Source organism: Scyliorhinus torazame, chromosome 2 (assembly GCF_047496885.1).
Source record: "Scyliorhinus torazame isolate Kashiwa2021f chromosome 2, sScyTor2.1, whole genome shotgun sequence".
Taxonomy (NCBI): Eukaryota; Metazoa; Chordata; class Chondrichthyes; order Carcharhiniformes; family Scyliorhinidae; genus Scyliorhinus; species Scyliorhinus torazame.
In genome coordinates, this window is record NC_092708.1 from 27,927,590 (window position 1) to 27,944,224 (window position 16,635).

General features: G+C 53.5%; 1 protein-coding gene across 3 annotated transcripts in view; it reads left to right on the forward strand.

Moving 5' to 3' along the window:
• Positions 1-16,635, forward strand: part of sema5ba (sema domain, seven thrombospondin repeats (type 1 and type 1-like), transmembrane domain (TM) and short cytoplasmic domain, (semaphorin) 5Ba) — a 563,950-nt gene that overhangs the window by 174,940 nt on the left and 372,375 nt on the right. For all 3 annotated transcript variants that reach the window (XM_072469924.1, XM_072469907.1, XM_072469915.1), the window contains one exon: positions 15,048-15,247. In XM_072469924.1, the coding sequence (XP_072326025.1) occupies positions 15,094-15,247 (154 nt within the window). In that variant the 5' untranslated portion in view covers positions 15,048-15,093. The remainder of the gene's footprint in view (positions 1-15,047; positions 15,248-16,635) is intronic.

Consider the following 16,635-nt stretch of genomic DNA (forward strand, 5'->3'; position numbering starts at 1 on the left):
CCCGGAGAATTGCACAGAATATGCAGCACGGAAACAGGCCATTTGGTCCAATGGCACTTGAAAAATTCAGGATAATCAGGCAGAGTCAACATGGTTTTGTGAAACGGAAATCCTGTTTAACCGATTTATTGAAGTTCTTTGAAGAAATAACATATGCCAGTAAAGGAGAACCAGTGGATGTACTGTATTAGATTTCCAGAAGGCATTTCACAAGGTGCCACATCAAAGGTTATTGCAGGAAATGAAAGCTCATGGGGTAGGAGGTAACATATTGGCATGGATACAAGATGGGCTAACAGGAGACAGAGAGTAGGCATAAATGGGCCTTTCTCTGGTTGGCAAGATGAAACGGGCGGTGTCCCACAGCGATCAGTGCTGGGGCCTCAACTTTTTCTAATTTGTAAAAAGTAATTGAATGAAGTGAGTGAAGGTATGATTGCTAAATTTGCTGATGAATTAAAGATGGGTAGGATAGTAAGATGTGAAGAGGATACAAGGAGGCTACAAAGAGAGGTTGATAGGTTAAGGGAGTGGACAGAGATCTGGCAAATGGTGAATAATGTGGGCAAATTTGAAATTGCCCATTTTGCCAGGAAGCAAAAAGAGAAACCTATTATCTAAATGGTGAGAGATCGCAGAGCTCTGAGATGCAGAGGGATCTGGGTGTTCTATCACATGAATCACAAAATGTTAGTTTGCAGTTTTGGGTTTAGATTTAGATTTATTGTCACGTGTACCGAGGTACAGTGAAAAGTATTGTCCTGCTTACAGTCCAGACAGATCGTTCCATACATGAAAAAACATAGGGCATATGATAAATACACAATGTAAATACATAACACAGATACAAAGGTACAGGAAGTAATTAGGAAAGTTAATAGAGTGTTATCATTTAGTGTGAGGGGAATTGAATACAATAGCAGGGAGGGGATTCAGCTTCCGGTGGGGGAGGAAGAGAGCGGTCGCGGGGGGAGGAGCTCCTGGGAGGGGAACAAAGTTGCGTCCCGCTCCTCGCCGAGAACTTGCAGCCAAGCGCGCAAATTCACCCGTTTGGGCCCCCCGCAACAAGAGAGCGGGGACGAAGAAAAACCCGGTCTCCAAAGTTCATTAGAGCAGGAGAACTGGGCGCTCGGGAGCGGAGCGTTCCGGCGGCAGCCCCCCCACGCACAGCAGGAGAGCGCAGGGTAAGACGAACGGCGGCCCGGACCAAGGCAGGGACCAAAGTGGGGATCGAGCCAGCAGCAGGGTCCGAGCCAGCAGCGGGGGACCCCCCCCCCCCCGACCCCCCCAGCGGCGACCACTACGAGGCAGGAACAAAGAGGGACTCCTGGCCAGAAGCCTCTCTCTCTCTCCCTCGACTGTGGGTGAGTGAGGGGAAAGAAAAAAGAACTTCCACTTTTGCAAACACAAAAATTTGAAAAAAAAACTTTCAAAGGAAAGACATTTTTTCACTTTTTTTTCACTTCTTAAAAAAAAAACCCAAATTCTCTTGATAAGAATTTTATTTTTAAAAAAAAGTGGTCAAGGAGAGAAGGGAGGGGAAAAGAAAGGGGGGGGGGGGAAAGGAAAGGGGAAAAAAACAAAAGGGAAGGGGGGGAAAAAAGGAGGGGGGGAAATGCCAGAAGGTAGCCAAAGCAGAGGGAGAAGGGGCACCAAAAGAAAACGGGGCAATGTGCGAGCCAGTTTAGACGAGCTAACCAGCGCAGGAAGCAGCGGAACGGAAGGTTCGTCGCAACAAAAAGAACTGGTCAGAGAGGAGCATTTTCCCCTTGGGCCGGGGGGAGCTGGAACTGGAAGGCAGCCTTTGCCGAGACGCTGAGGGAACATCAGCAGGAAAACAAGGCAGAGGCCAGAACGGACATAGAGGCCGCAGTGCAGGCAGCAACGGCCAAGGCCCTGACGGAGGTGCAACTCGCCCTGGGCAGGGCAGAGGAGAGACTGGAAGCCTAAGAGGCGACCATTAAGGAGCTGGAGAAAGCCGCGACTGACAAGAGCGACCGGGTCACGGCCCTGGAGAAGGAGGTGGCGAGACTGGGCACAACACACGGGAGCCTGAAGGGCAGAGTGGATGATCAGGAAAACCGCTCGAGAAGACAAAATGTCAGGATAGTGGGCCTACCAGAGGGGATCGAGGGTAGAAACCCCACGGCCTACGTGGCCGAGATGCTGGGCAACTTAGTGGGAGGAAAACTTTCCCCAACCCACCAGAAATGGACAGAGCACATCGGTCGCTGCACCCGAAACCCAGGGCGGGGGACCACCCGAGAGCAGTTATAGCTAAACTGCACCGGTACCAAGACAGGGAAACAATCCTGCGCTGGGCCAGGAAAAACAGAACTTGCAAATGGGAAGGACACTTCATTAGAGTTTACGAGGACCCAGCGAAACTCTGGGTCACGTACCAAGAAAGAGAATACTTCTTCACAGCCCGCGCCGAAACAAACAAGTTTGTCGAGGAACACGGGCTGGAAAACCAGCAGCTAGGGTAGAAATAAGGGGCCCCTGGCAAGGGGCAACAGCACGCCAAGGGGAGGGGGGGGAGAGGCGACGCCAGGACCCCGCCCCCACCCCCGCCACGGTGATCGCACCCTAAACAAAAAGCAAACCATTGCCCGAGGGACCGCCACAGGTGGGAGACCAGGCCCCAGCACGAGGGAACGAGAGTAGCGGAGAAGGGAGAGCAAGCGAGGGGAGTGCAGGGTAGGATGGGGGAAGAGCGGGCAGAAAATCGCAGAGGCCGGGCAAGGGAGAAGCAAAGTAACTCGCGAGAGGTGGGCCACCGCACTAGCAGGAGAGCTAGCGCCGGGGGGGCATGCAACATCGCAGGGCCGCAGCTCGCCCCCCAGGGGGGAACAGCGCCAGGCAGAGGGGGACCACTCAAGAGAGGCGGGAGAGCAAACGGGGATAGGAACAGGGGAAAGACGGACAAAGGCGGGGTATACGGGAGAGGGTGGGAAAAGGGGGGAAATGGAGAGATCGGGGGGGGGGGGGGGACACAGGGAGGTAGAGACCGGGGGGGGGGGGGGTAGAGACCGGGGGGGAGGGGGGGCGGGGAAGGAGGGACAAACAAGGCTAGAAAAGGAATAGCAATAGGGCTACAAAGTGCCACAGCCAACGAATCGCTGCAAGCACCCACCCAGTAACCTGGGCGAAGGGAGACCCCAGAATGCAGGGGTCTACCCGCATGGCGGACACACAGTAGGCAGTCATGTCGGGTGCCCCCTGGACAGAGGGAAACCCCGGAGGTGCACGGACCTGACCGCATGGAGAGAGCAGTGACAGCGGCCATCCTGCACGGCCCCCTAACAAGCTTCATCAAGAAGACCATGGCAGAAATCCCTGATATAGCGACGCACCGACTCATCATGGGGGGGACTTCAACTGTGTACAGGACCCAAAGACAGACAGATCAAACCCCAAAACGGGGAAAACCTCAAGCATGGCAAGGGACCTCAGTCACCTTATGGAACAGATGGGAGCGGTGGACCCCTGGAGGTTTACCCAGCCAAGGGAGAAGGAGTTCTATACACAAAGTATACACCAGAATTGACTTCTTTGTGGTGGGGAAAACGGTACTTCCGGGGATAAACAAAATGGAATACTCCACAATTGTGATATCAGACCACGCTCCACACTACATGGACGTGAGGCTGGAGACGGGCAGGGCCCAACGCACCACATGGAGGTTAGACATTGTCCTATTAGCTGATAAGGCCTTCAACGAAAATATATCGCGGGCCATAGCAGAGTACACAGAGAACAACCAGAACGGGGAGGTCTCAACCACCACGTTCTGGGAAGCGCTAAAGGCCGTACTAAGAGGGGAAATCATCGCTTTCAAAGCGCGAAGAGATAGGGGGGAAAGGGCGGCTAGGCAGCAGCTGGTCGACTCCATACTGGAGGTAGATCGTAAATACTCCAAGGCCACGACTGTAGAGCTCCTGGTGGAGAGGAAAGAGCTACAAAGGAACTTTGATCTGCTCTCCACCAGTCCTTGATGGACTGGACATTCCAGTCGTGGGGGAGGGCAAGAAAACGGGGCTTGGAAGCACCACTAGCACTGGGAGAGATCATGGACAGCATTAGCTCCCTGCAGACGGGGTAGGTGCCGGGACCAGCCGGGTTCCCGGCGGACTTCTACAAAAAATCTGCGACAGCATTGGCCCCGCACCTGCGGGAGATGTTCACAGACTCGCTAGCTAGGGGCACACTGCCACCAACGCTAGGGGCACACTGCCACCCACGCTAGCACAGGTCTCAATCTCGCTGATACGTAAGAAAGACAAAGACCCAACGGAATGTGGGTCATACAGACCCCTCTCACTGCTGAAAGCAGATGCCAAAATATTGCCCAAAATCCTATCCAAGAGGCTAGAAGACTGTGGACCAGAGGTGGTCACAGAGGACCAGGCGGGCTTTGTCAAAGGTAGACAGCTTACCTCAAACATCAGGCCCCTGCTGAATGTGATAATGACTCGAGGAGAGAACACCAGAGATGATTGTCATAATATCCACGCATGTATATAATGAGATGCAGACAGGCAGTGATTGACACACAGGATGGCCAGTAAGCACACAGCACAGTGCAGCCAATCACCAGACAGGACACCACCACTATAAAGTCAGAAGGCACTAGATTTCCCACTCTCTCTGGACCCAGCCACTGAGACAGTCAGAGTTCACGAGCTAGCAAGTGCAAACACCATGCGGTAGCTAGTAAGTCTGGTCAGGCTACTACAAGGTCTCCAGTCAGTTCACTATAGTGTCGACCCACAGCTGAATATGTATATCAGTTCTATCGTCGAATAAAACAGTGTTGGATCTTCTCCAGTGTTAGACGTCTGTTTCTAACCTCCCTGCATCGAGTGCAGTCCACATTGAACCTACCTGCCTAACACATCATGGTACCAGAGTGATATTGATCTTGACGGACCTACCTCGAGTGAATCAGCATTGATCAGCAAGCAGCCATCTGGTGAAATGGAAAACATCCAGCCTCCTCCGCAGCTCCGCACCTCCGGCAACCTCGGCGCCAATTGGAAAATCTTCAAGCAAAAGTTCCTCTGGTACATCGAGGCCTCCGACCTCGAAGTAGCATCGGATGCCAGGAAGGTCGCGCTATTTCTCTCCACTGCGGGGGACCACGCCATCCATATTTACAACTCCCTCACGTTCGCTGACGGCGAAGACAAAACGAAATTCAAAACAGTCCTGCTGATGTTTGACAGCCACTGCGACATTGAGGTGAATGAGAGCTTTGAACGGTATGTTTTCCAGCAGAGGCTTCAGGGTAAGGATGAATCTTTTCAGTCCTTCGTGACCCATCTCCGCCTCCGAGCGCAGTCATGTAACTATGACTCGACGGCTGATTCCATGATCCGGGATCAGATCGTTTTCGGGGTCCACTCCGACTCCCTTCAGCAGCAGCTCCTGAAAGTCAAACAGTTGACCCTCTCTGTCGCTATCGAGACGTGCGTTGTCCATGAGCATGCCAAGAATCGTTACTCCCACATCAGGGCAGCAGAAACTGCGAAGCTGGCCTCCCACGAGGCGGAATGGGTGCAGGCCATTGCACAAATGCAGGGCCTGAGCATCGAGGAGAGTGGCCGTTTCATGCACTTTTCCCGGGTCCCTGCGCATGCGCGCCACGAGCGAGTGGACGACGAGCCAAACAACCCGACTGCGCAGGTGCGTACGTCGACCGACTGCACTGCACAAGCGTGATGGCGCACGGAACTCGCTGACATCGGCATCATGACGTGTCCGAATTGTGGCTCCGCCCATTTAAAGCGGCAATGTCAGGCAAAAGGACGCCGGTGTCTACAGTGTGGCAAGCTTGGCCACTACGCAGCCCTTTGCAGATCTGCTCCATCGCTCAGCAGCCAGCGATCCCAGCTGCGGCGCAGAAGTGTCCGCTCAATACAAGGCATGCCAGATTCCGATCCCGACAGCCCAACGGACCCTGATGCTGAGTGCCTCAAGTCCCCATCCCGCGTGGGCATCATAACCACACTTGCGCTGCCTTCCACCACACCTACGCAACGCCTCTCGATCCTCAGTGTGGATCCCGACGATGAGTGGTGTGCTGTCCTCACAGTTAACAAGGCTCGCATCCGGTTCAAACTGGACACCGGCGCATCGGCGAACCTCATCTCGAAATCCGACCTCTACACCATCCGCGCCAGACCAAGCATTCTTCCACCGGCTGCCAGCTCCTTGACTACAATGGCAATGACATAGCTGCCAGTGGCTCCTGTCAACTAGGGGTATCCAACAAGGCGATCAAGGCAACACTGCGGTTTGAAACCGTCGGGCCTGACAGAGCGTCCCTGCTCGGTGCTCGAGCCTGCAAGCTCCTGAACTTGGTTCAGTGAGTCCACACCATGTCATCGTCACCGGCGACGGCCTCGCCTGATGGAAATTTGCAAGCCAACATAGATTACATCATCACGCAGTACCACAGCGTGTTCGATGGAATGGGCACGCTCCCATACCGATATAAAATCCTGCTCAAACCGAACGCCATCCCTGTAATTCATGCACCATGCCGGGTGCCGGCACCCCTCAAGGATCGTCTGAAGAAGCAATTACAGGACCTCCAAGACCAGGGCAACATTTAGAAGGTCACGGAGCCAACAGACTGGGTCAGCACCATGATCAGCGTAAAGAAGCCGTCAGGGGAGCTTCGCATTTGCATTGACCCTAAGGATCTAAACCGCAACATCATGAGAGAACATTACCCGATACCAAAACGTGAAGAGTTGATCAGTGAGATGGCTCATGCCAAATCCTTTACTAAGCTCGACGCCTCCAAGAGTTTTTGGCAAATACAGCTGGACGCGTCCAGTCGTAAGCTGTGCACGTTCAACACCCCGTTCGGTCGCTACTGCTCCAACCGGATGCTTTTTGGGATCATATCTGCCTCCGAGGTATTTCACTGCATCATGGAGCAGATGCTGGAGGGCATCGAGGGGGTGCGAGCATACGTTGACGACGTAATTATCTGGTCCACAACACCCCAGGAACACATCGCTCGCCTCAAGAAGGTATTCCAGAGAATTCATGAACATGGTCTCCAGCTCAACAGGGCCAAGTGCTCATTTGGTCAATCGGATATTAAGTTCCTGGGTGACCACATCTTGCAGCAGGGCATGCGGCCAGATGCTTACAAGGTCTCGGCGATCAACGCCTTGAAGACGCCGGAGGACAAGAAGGCGGTCCTCCGCTTCCTCGGGATGGTCAACTTCCTCGGGAAATTCATTCCCAATATGGCATCCCACACCACGGCCCTCCGCCATCTCGTCAAGAAGTCGATGGAATTCCAGTGGCTGCCCACGCATGAAGAGGAATGGCGTGAGCTGAAAGCAAAGCTCACCACAGCCCCGGTTCTAGCGTTCTTCGACCCAACCAAGGAAACCAAGATATCGACTGATGCAAGCCAGGACGGCATTGGGACGGTGCTCCTTCAGCGAGATGGCTCCTCGTCCTGGGCTCCAGTGGCATATGCCTCCAGGGCCATGACGCCCACTGAGCAATGGTACGCTCAGATTGAGAAGGAGCGCCTGGTCCTCCTGACAGGGATAGTCAAGTTTCACGACTACGTTTACGGCCTGCCAAAATTCACGGTAGAAACGGTCCACAGGCCTCTAGTCCATATAATCCAGAAGGATTTAAATGACTTGACACCTCGGTTACAGCGAATTCTTCTTAAGCTACGCCGCTAGGACTTCAAACTTGCCTGCACGCCAGGCAAAGAGCTGATCGTTGCAGATGCCCTATCCAGGTCCATTACCACACCGTGTGAACAAGGTGACGTCATCTGCCACATAGAAGCGCAAGTGCAGTTGTGTGCCACCAACCTTCCGGCCTCTGACGAACGGGTGGTCCAAATTCGTGAGGAGACGGCCAAGGATCCTCTGCTGCAGCGTGTGATGCAGCACCTTACCCATGGCTGGCAGAAGGGACAATGTCCCCAGTTCTATAACGTAAAAGCCGACCTGACGGTGGTGGAGGGAATCCTTCTGAAACTCGACAGGATCGTAATTCCTCAGAGTATGCGTGCTGTGGTGCTGGGCCAACTCCATGAGGGTCACCTTGGGGTCGTGAAATGCCGACGCAGAGCTCAGGAGGCGGTCTATTGGCCGGGCATCAGCCAGGACATTGCCGACACAGTCCTCAACGGCCCTACCTGTCAGAAGTTTCAACCAGCTCAACCCAAGGAAACGTTGCAACAGCACGAGATCGTGACCTCTCCGTGGTCCAAAGTAGGTGTCGACCTTTTCCATGCCAAGGGGCGTGACTACGTACTCCTGGTCGACTACTTCTCCAGTTACCCAGAAGTGGTGAAACTGTCCGATCTCACGTCGAAGGCGGTCATCAAAGCCTGCAAAGAAACGTTCGCCAGGCATGGGATTCCGCTCACAGTAATGAGCGACAACGGTCCTTGCTTTTGCAGCCAGGAATGGTCTAATTTTGCACAGTCCTACAACTTCCGTCACGTAACCTCCAGTCCCCACTACCCGCAGTCAAACGGGAAGGCTGAGAATGGGGTCCATATTATAAAGCGGTTGCTGTGCGAAGCTGCAGACTCAAGCTCCGACTTCAACCTGGCTATGCTGGCACACAGGGCAACCCCATTGTCCACTGGGTTGTCTCCAGCGCAGATGCTCATGAATCGCACTCTGAGGACCACAGTTCCAGCCATCCATGTTCCAGACCTTGACCACCTCACGGTCCTACAGAAAATGCAGCAGTCACGGGCCGAACAGAAGGCCGCATACGATGCCCATGCCACGGACCTACCCGGGCTGGCCCCAACTGATCATGTTCGTGTCCAGTTGCCTGAGGGCGGCTGGTCAGCCACAGCTGTTGTGATCAAACAAGTGGCCCCAAGATCGTTCCTTGTCTGCATGGCTGATGGTTCCCTGCTACGGCGTAACAGACGGGCACTGCGAAGAGTTCAACACCCGCTACCTGACCGAAGTACGATGCCTCCTCCAGACGTACCCTGCCACGAAGCCACCGATCTACCAGCAATCCTGCCAGCCCATGCGACCACCGCGATGGCAGCGATCCCGCCTATCCACGTGCAGGCGGCTCCTGGTCCACCTCTGCGGCAATCGACAAGAATGTGTCGCCCACCACAAAGACTGAATCTGTAGACGGAGCTTTTGTACGTTTTGTGACTTCATCGATTTAACCTCTATAAATATTGTTTTGTTTGCCATGCATCTGCACTATCGACACCTTCCTATGTATATACGTTCATTTAGACACCTTTTGTATATAGTCAGGCATATGTATATATATATACCCACGCACACCTTTTTTTTTTAGATAAATAAATACTAAGGGGAAGATATCATAATATCCACTCATGTATAGAATGAGATGCAGACAGGCAGTGATTGACACACAGGATGACCAGTAAGCACACAGCACAGTGCAGCCAATCACCAGACAGGACACCACCACTATAAAGCCAGAGGGCACTAGGTTTCCCGCTCTCTCGGGACCCAGCTACTGAGACAGTCAGAGTCCACGAGCTAGCACAGTGCAAACACCATGCGGTAGCTAGTAAGTCTGGTCAGGCTACTAAATGGTCTCCAGTCAGTTCAGTATAGTGTTGACCCACAGCTGAATATGTATATCAGTTCTATCGTTGAATAAAACATTGTTGGACCTTCTCCAGTGTTCGACGTCTGTTTCTAGCTTCCCTGCATCGAGTGCAGTCCACATCGAACCTACCTGCCTAACACATCAGCGATCGTCTCCCTAGTCGCAGAAAAGGCCTTCGACAGAGTCGAATGGAAATACCTCATGGAGGTACTGGAGCGGTTCGGGCTTGGAACAGGGTTCACCTCCTGGGTAAAGCTCCTATACAACGCTCCGATGGCGAGCGTACGGACCAACAACACCAACTCCCGATACGTCCAGCTGCACAGGGGCACCAGACAAGGATGCCCACTGTCCCTGCTGCTGTTTGCTCCAGCAATCGAACCAATAGCAATCGCGCTCAGAGCAGCAAAAAGCTGGAGGGGGATCCGAAGGGGTGGCAGAGAGCACAGAGTCTCACTCTATGCAGATGACCTGCTCCTCTACATTTCGGACCCACAGAGCAGCATGGACGGAATCTTCGCGCTCCTGAAAGACTATGGCACCTTCTCAGGCTACAAACTCAACATGAGCAAAAGCGAGATCTTCCCAGTACACCCACAAGTAGGTGGGGCAGGACTAACCGGACTGCCGCTTAAACAAGCCCGACACAAATTCCGCTCTCTGGGGATCCAAATAACGCATGACTGGAAAGGGATCCACAAATGGAACCTCACCAGTCTGACGGAGGAAGTAAAAAAGGACCTGCAAAGATGGAACACACTCGGAGAGTCCAGATGATCAATGAACGTACTGCCCAGGTACGTCTTCCTAGTTAGATCCATCCCGATCTACATCCCCAAGGCCTTTTTTCCAAGCACTGGACAAACTAATCATGGCGTTCGTGTGGGGGGGGGCGGTGGGGGGAAGAATGCTAGGATCCCAATGACGGTCCTACAAAAAACAAAATCCGGGGGGGGCTAGCCCTCCCAAACCTACAATTCTACCACTAGGCGGCGACGGCCGAGCGAATAAGGGGATGGATCAAGGAGCCAGACGCCGAATGGGTGCGCGCGGAAGAGGCCTCCTGCATGGGGACCTCCCTCCGGGCCCTCGCCACGGCGGCACTCCCATCCCCACCCAAAAAACACTCCAGCAGCCCTGTGGTGATAGCCACCCTCGAGGCCTGGAACCAACTACGGCAGCAATTTGGCCTGATCAAAATGTTGGTCAAAGCTCCCATCTGCAACAACCATAGGGAACCACAGGAGGGGGGGAGGGGTGGGGGGAGGGGGAGAGAGGCTAGGGACAGGGAACAAGAGAGGAGAACCAGGGAGGTGGTGGGGAGGCAGGGAAATGTCAGCCGGAAGGAGTGCACGGGATACGACAACAAACTTGGCATCTCCAGGAACAGAGAACAAGGATAATCCAGGCGAAAGACGGGAGGAGCGGCTGAAGCGGAGGTGAGCGCGAGACGACGACGCCAGCGAGATCCGTCCGGGAGAAGCAAGTGACCACTCCAACACCAAACCCATTTGAGTATCGCCCTCTGTAATTGATTCTCCGGCACCCAAATGTATATTTACCTCCCCAGTCTCCGCCCCACCCCCCTCCCTCCCCCCCACAAACTGTTGCCTACTTATGAGTTGTAAATAATGTTGCCAGTTGTACAGAATTGCTGCTGTTGAGCTGGTGCACAATACACGACCAGTTATTCTATTTTATTTTATATTATTTTTTTTTTTTTTGGTCTGTTCGGGTGTGCCCTTCTCTTCTATATATGTATATATATATATTTCTTATTCTGTGTACATAACGGTAAATATACCCAATAAAAAAACATTTATAAGAAAAAGCAATGGCAGGGAGGTTTCACTTCAGTTACACAGACCATTGATGAGACCACGCCTGGAATAGTGTGCACAGTACAGGCCGGGATTCTCGGAGTCTCCGCAGCGAAATGGCACTCGCCGCGCGGGGCGGAGAATGGGGCCTCAGACCTGCAATCGGGTCCGACGCCGGGACGTGATTTTCCGGCGACCGGAGAATCGGCGGCAATCGCGCGTGCGAGGTCGACGCGCCGCAGGTCGGGGGCCGTAGACGGAGGCCCCCGCGGCGATTCTCCGTGGTCGACCGGCCAAGTTCCCGCTGCCGTGGTTCACGTATGGTTCCACCCGCTGGGAACTCGTCGTCGCGGCTGCGGACGCTGTCCTGGTGGGGGGGGCGGAGGGATCAGTCTCCCGGGGGGGGGGCCTCCACTACGGCCACGCCCGCGATCGGGGGCCATCGATCAGCGGGCACGCGCGATCTGGGGGGAGCCTACCTTCTTCCGCGCCGGCCCGCTGTATGGTTCCGCCATGTTGCGCAGCGTGGAAACGCGCAGACCCGCGGCCAGCAGTGCAGGGTCACGTACGGCAGCTGGAGCAGCGCGGAGCACTCTGGCGCTGTGCTGGCCCCCTGTGGGCTATAGAATCGCTGGGCTAAGGGGCCCACTGACGCCGGTGTGAAACACTCTAGAGTTTACACCGGCGTCAACACTTAGCCGCGTTTTTGGAGAATCCCGGATCAGGGGCGCGATTCTCCGACCCCCCGCCGGGTCAGAGAATCGCCGGGGGCTGGCGTGAATCTCGCCCCCGCCGTGTCCCACATTCTCCGCTGCCAGAGAATCGGCGGGGGCGGGAATCGCGCCGTGCCGGTCGGCGGGCTCCCCCTGGCGATTCTCCGGCCTGCGATGGGCCGAAGTCCCGCCGCTGACAACCTTCGCCAGCCGGCGTGGATTAGACCTCCTTTTCAACGGCGGGACAAGGCGGCGCGGGCAGGCTTCGGGGTCCTGGGGGGGCGCGGGGCAATCTGGCCACATGAGGTGCCCCCACGGTGGCCTGGTCCGCGATCGGGGCCCACCGATCGGCGGGCGGGCCTGTGCCATGGGGGCAATCTTTTTCTTCCGCCTTCGCCCTGGTCTTCACTATGGCGGAGACGGAAGAGACCCCCTCCTGGCCCAGGTCTCTGCATGCGCGGGGATGCCGTGAGCGGCCGCTGACGCTCCCGCGCATACGGCGCCCGGTGAAGTCCTTTCGGCGCCGGCCGGCGTGGCGCCAAAGGCCTTTCCCGCCAGCCGGCGGGGCGGAAATCACTCCGGTGCGGGCCTAGCCCCTCAAGGAGAATTCCGCACCTTTGGGGCGGCCCGACACCGGAGTGGTTCCCACCACTTCATTACACCGGATTCCACCGCCCCGCCGGGTAGGGGAGAATCCCGGCCCAGGTCTCCGCAGTTCAGAGAAGGTTTACTAAACTAATACCTGGATTGGGTGGCTTTTTCTATGAAGAAAGGTTGGGCACTTTTATCCCCAGGTGTTTAGAAGTGTAAGAGGTTCAGAGACATGGGTGGGGGATGGTAAGGTGTTGGACATATAGAGGGAAATGAGGAACGAGGGGGAGATCATGGTATATGAGCTGAAAGGGAAATGGGAAGAAGAGCTGGGGGAGGAGATTGAGGAGGGGCTGTGGGCTGATGCCCTAAGCAGGGTAAACTCATCGTCCTCGTGTGCCAGGCTCAGCCTGATACAATTTAAGGTGTTACACAGGGCGCATATGACTGGAGCACGGCTCAGTAAATTTTTTGGGGTAGAGGATAGGTGTGCGAGATGCTCGAGAAGCCCAGCGAATCACACCCACATGTTCTGGTCATGCCCGGCACTACAGGGGTTTTGGGTGGGGGTGGCGAAGGTGGTGGGGGTCCAGGTCGAACCAAGCTGGGGGTTGGCTATATTCGGGGTTGCAGAAGAGCCGGGAGTGCAGGAGGCGAGAGAGGCTGATGTTTTGGCCTTTGCGTCCCTAGTAGCCCGGCGCAGGATATTGTTAATGTGGAAGGAAGCCAAACCCCCGGGTGTGGAGACCTGGATAAACGACATGGCGGGGTTTATAAAGCTAGAACGGAATAAGTTCGTATTAAGGGGTTCGGCTCAAGGGTTCACCAGGCGGTGGCAACCGTTCGTCGACTACCTCACAGAAAGATAGAGGGAATGGAAAAGAAGAAGACAACAGCAGCAACCCAGGGGGGAGGGGGGCGGGGGGGGGGACCGGACGGACTCTCAGGGATGTTATTGTATATGTATAGGCACTTGTTTTAGGTAATGTATATTGGACTGTTGGATTGTATCTTTGGAGAGTATTTATTTTTGACAAGGCAGTTGCCATTTAGTTTGGTTTTTGTTTCTGTTCATATATTATTTATTTATTTGTTTAAAACTGGCCACTGCTATTTATATTGCTTTATTGTTGTTTAAAAGAAACACTACGTACTGTTATGTTTGGCCAAAAAATCTTGAATAAAATATATTTTAAAAAAAAAGAAGTGTAAGAGGTGACTTGATTAAAACATATAAAATCCTGAAGGATCTTGACAGGGTGCATGTGGGGAGGATGTTTCCTCTTGTGGGAGAATCTAGAACTGGGGTCACTGTTTACAAATAAGTGTTTGGGGGCAGCACGGTGGCACAGTGGTTAGCATTGTCGCGTACGGCGCTGAGGACCCGGGTTCGAATCCTGGCTCTGGGTCATTGTCTGTGTGGAGTTTGCACATTCTACCCCTGTGTTTGCGTGGATTTCGTCCCCACAACCCAAAGATGTGCAGGGTAGAAGGATTGGCCACACTAAATTGCCCCTTAGTTGGAAAAAATAATTGGGTACTCTAAATTTAAAAAAAAAAGTGTTTGGTCATTTAAGACAGAGATGAGGAGAAATTGTTTCTCTCAGAAGTTCGTGTGTCCCTGGAACTCACTTCCTCCAAAAGCGGTGGGAATCTACATACATATATTTTTTCTTTTTTAAAAAATACATTTAAAGTACCTAATTCATTTTTTTTCCAATTAAGGGGCAATGTAACGTGGCAAATCCACCTACACTGCACATCTCTGGGTTGTGGGGGTGAGACCCATGCAGACACGGGGACAATGTGTAAACTCCACACGGACAGTGACCTGGGGCCGGGATTGAACCTGGGTTCTCGGCACCGTGAGGCAGCAGCGCTAACCACTGCGTCACTGTGCTGCCACGAATTTACATATTTTTAAGGCAGAGGTGGATAGATTCTGGATGAGCAAATGGGTGACAGATTATTGGGGGTAGATAGGAATATGAAGTTGAAGTTACAATCTGATGGACCGTGATCTTATTGAATGGGGAAGTAGGCTGGAGGGGCTGAATGGCCTACTTTTAATTCATGGGCGGGATTCTCTGATCCTGAGGCTAAGTGTTGACGCCGTCGTAAACGCTGTAGCGTTTGTGATACCCATATCTAGACTCTAAGGTGCACCTCTACTATTGAGTTCAACACCTCCCTGTTGCCGCAGGCTCCACATTCTCAGCATGCTCTGGGTAAAGATGATGAAGAGCTGTCGTGCGATTGGATCCCTTCAACCACCTTGCAAGTAAATCAATTTGTTTCCTTTCAGGCACATCTCCCAAGTCCCACCACCCTGGTAGCCAAGATATTCAACCATGGGTGCATCACGGTTGGTGGCCTGCTGTCTGTCTGTCCCATGTGTTCTGCTTATCATCAGGTGCAACCTTACGGCCTCCCAGAGTTCAGAACACCTTCGGGAGAATGAGCTTCCGTGTGACAAGAAGGACCATCCAATCGTGCTTTTTAATGGTAAGAAATTAGAATCAAATGATGTTAATGATTTTCAGAATGTGTTCCGGAAACCTCTCTGCGTGTTGACATGTGTGGTCACCCTTGCTGGAGGAAACGGAGCACATTTCTACTTTCTTCACCCAGCTTTACCATCTTCTGTATATTCTTAAAGAGCTCCACTCTGGAAAACAAAAGGCCGAAAAGAGAGACATATCGCTGAAGCCTTGTGTCTCGCATTCAGAAGAACAAATGCAAGAATGCCAAATTTCAAATGCCCACAATTTATGCTTCAGAGGAAAAAGGTGCTGATTGGTTGGTAAGTCAACTCTGATTGGCTGAGATGTTGCCATGGAGAAGGAAATGGGGAACTACCCAAACTCCTGGGTAAAAGGTGCAAGGCTTGAGCATGTTCCTTTTGTTTGCCGGCAACGGGTCCCCGTGAATGAATGTTTGTTGCTTCTCGTAAGGGTAAATTGGCCATGGGGCAGGATTCAGCGGACTCAAGTTAAATTCCCTGAATGGCACGTTTAACGGGCTGTTTCTTGGTGGCTGCAACACTGGGAAACATCCTGCTATCCAACGGCACTTTGCCGGGTTTTGTGGCCCATTAGAGGGTGGTGTTGCCAGGGTGTCCGGGTGGCACAACCAGGGTGCCAGGCTGGCACTGCCAAGATGCCTGGGGGAGTACCAGGGTGGATCATAGAATTTACAGAGCAGAAGTAGGCCATTCGGCCCATCGAGTCTGCACCGGCCCTTGGAAAGAGCACCTACCAAAGCCCACACCTCCACCCAATCCCCGCAACCCAGTAACCCCACCTAACCTTTTTTATGGTCACTAAGGGCAATTTAACATGGCCAATCCACCTAACCTGCACATCTTTGAACTGTGGGAGGAAACCTGAGCACCCGGAGAAAACCCACGCAGACACGGGGAGAATGTGCAGACTGCGCACAGAGAGTGACCCAAGCTAACCACTGTGCTACCGTGCTGCCCAGGGTGCCACCCTGCAATGTCCCCGATCTTCCGGGTTGTCTCCAATGGCCAGAGAGACCCTCCAGGGGCCTATTCGCCTGGTTCACGTTTGTCTGGACCAGTATTAAAAGACGCCCTGGCATGGTCTCCCAGGCCTGGCTGGTGAGTCCCGATTTGAGGCTTGCCCGCGACTCATCCATTGAACCTGGATCCGCGTTGGGCGCAACGGGGTCGCTGAATCGCTCCTATGGTTTGAGCCCGAATGATATTTTTACAAATGGTTTTGCATTTACGTAGCCTATTTTGCAACTCTGAACATCGCAAAGCGTTTTACAAGCAAAAAATAACTTTCTGTTAACCAGTGTTGTAATGTAGGAAGCCTGGCGGCCAATTTGCGCACAGCAAACTCCCCCGTTATGATAAATGATCTGTA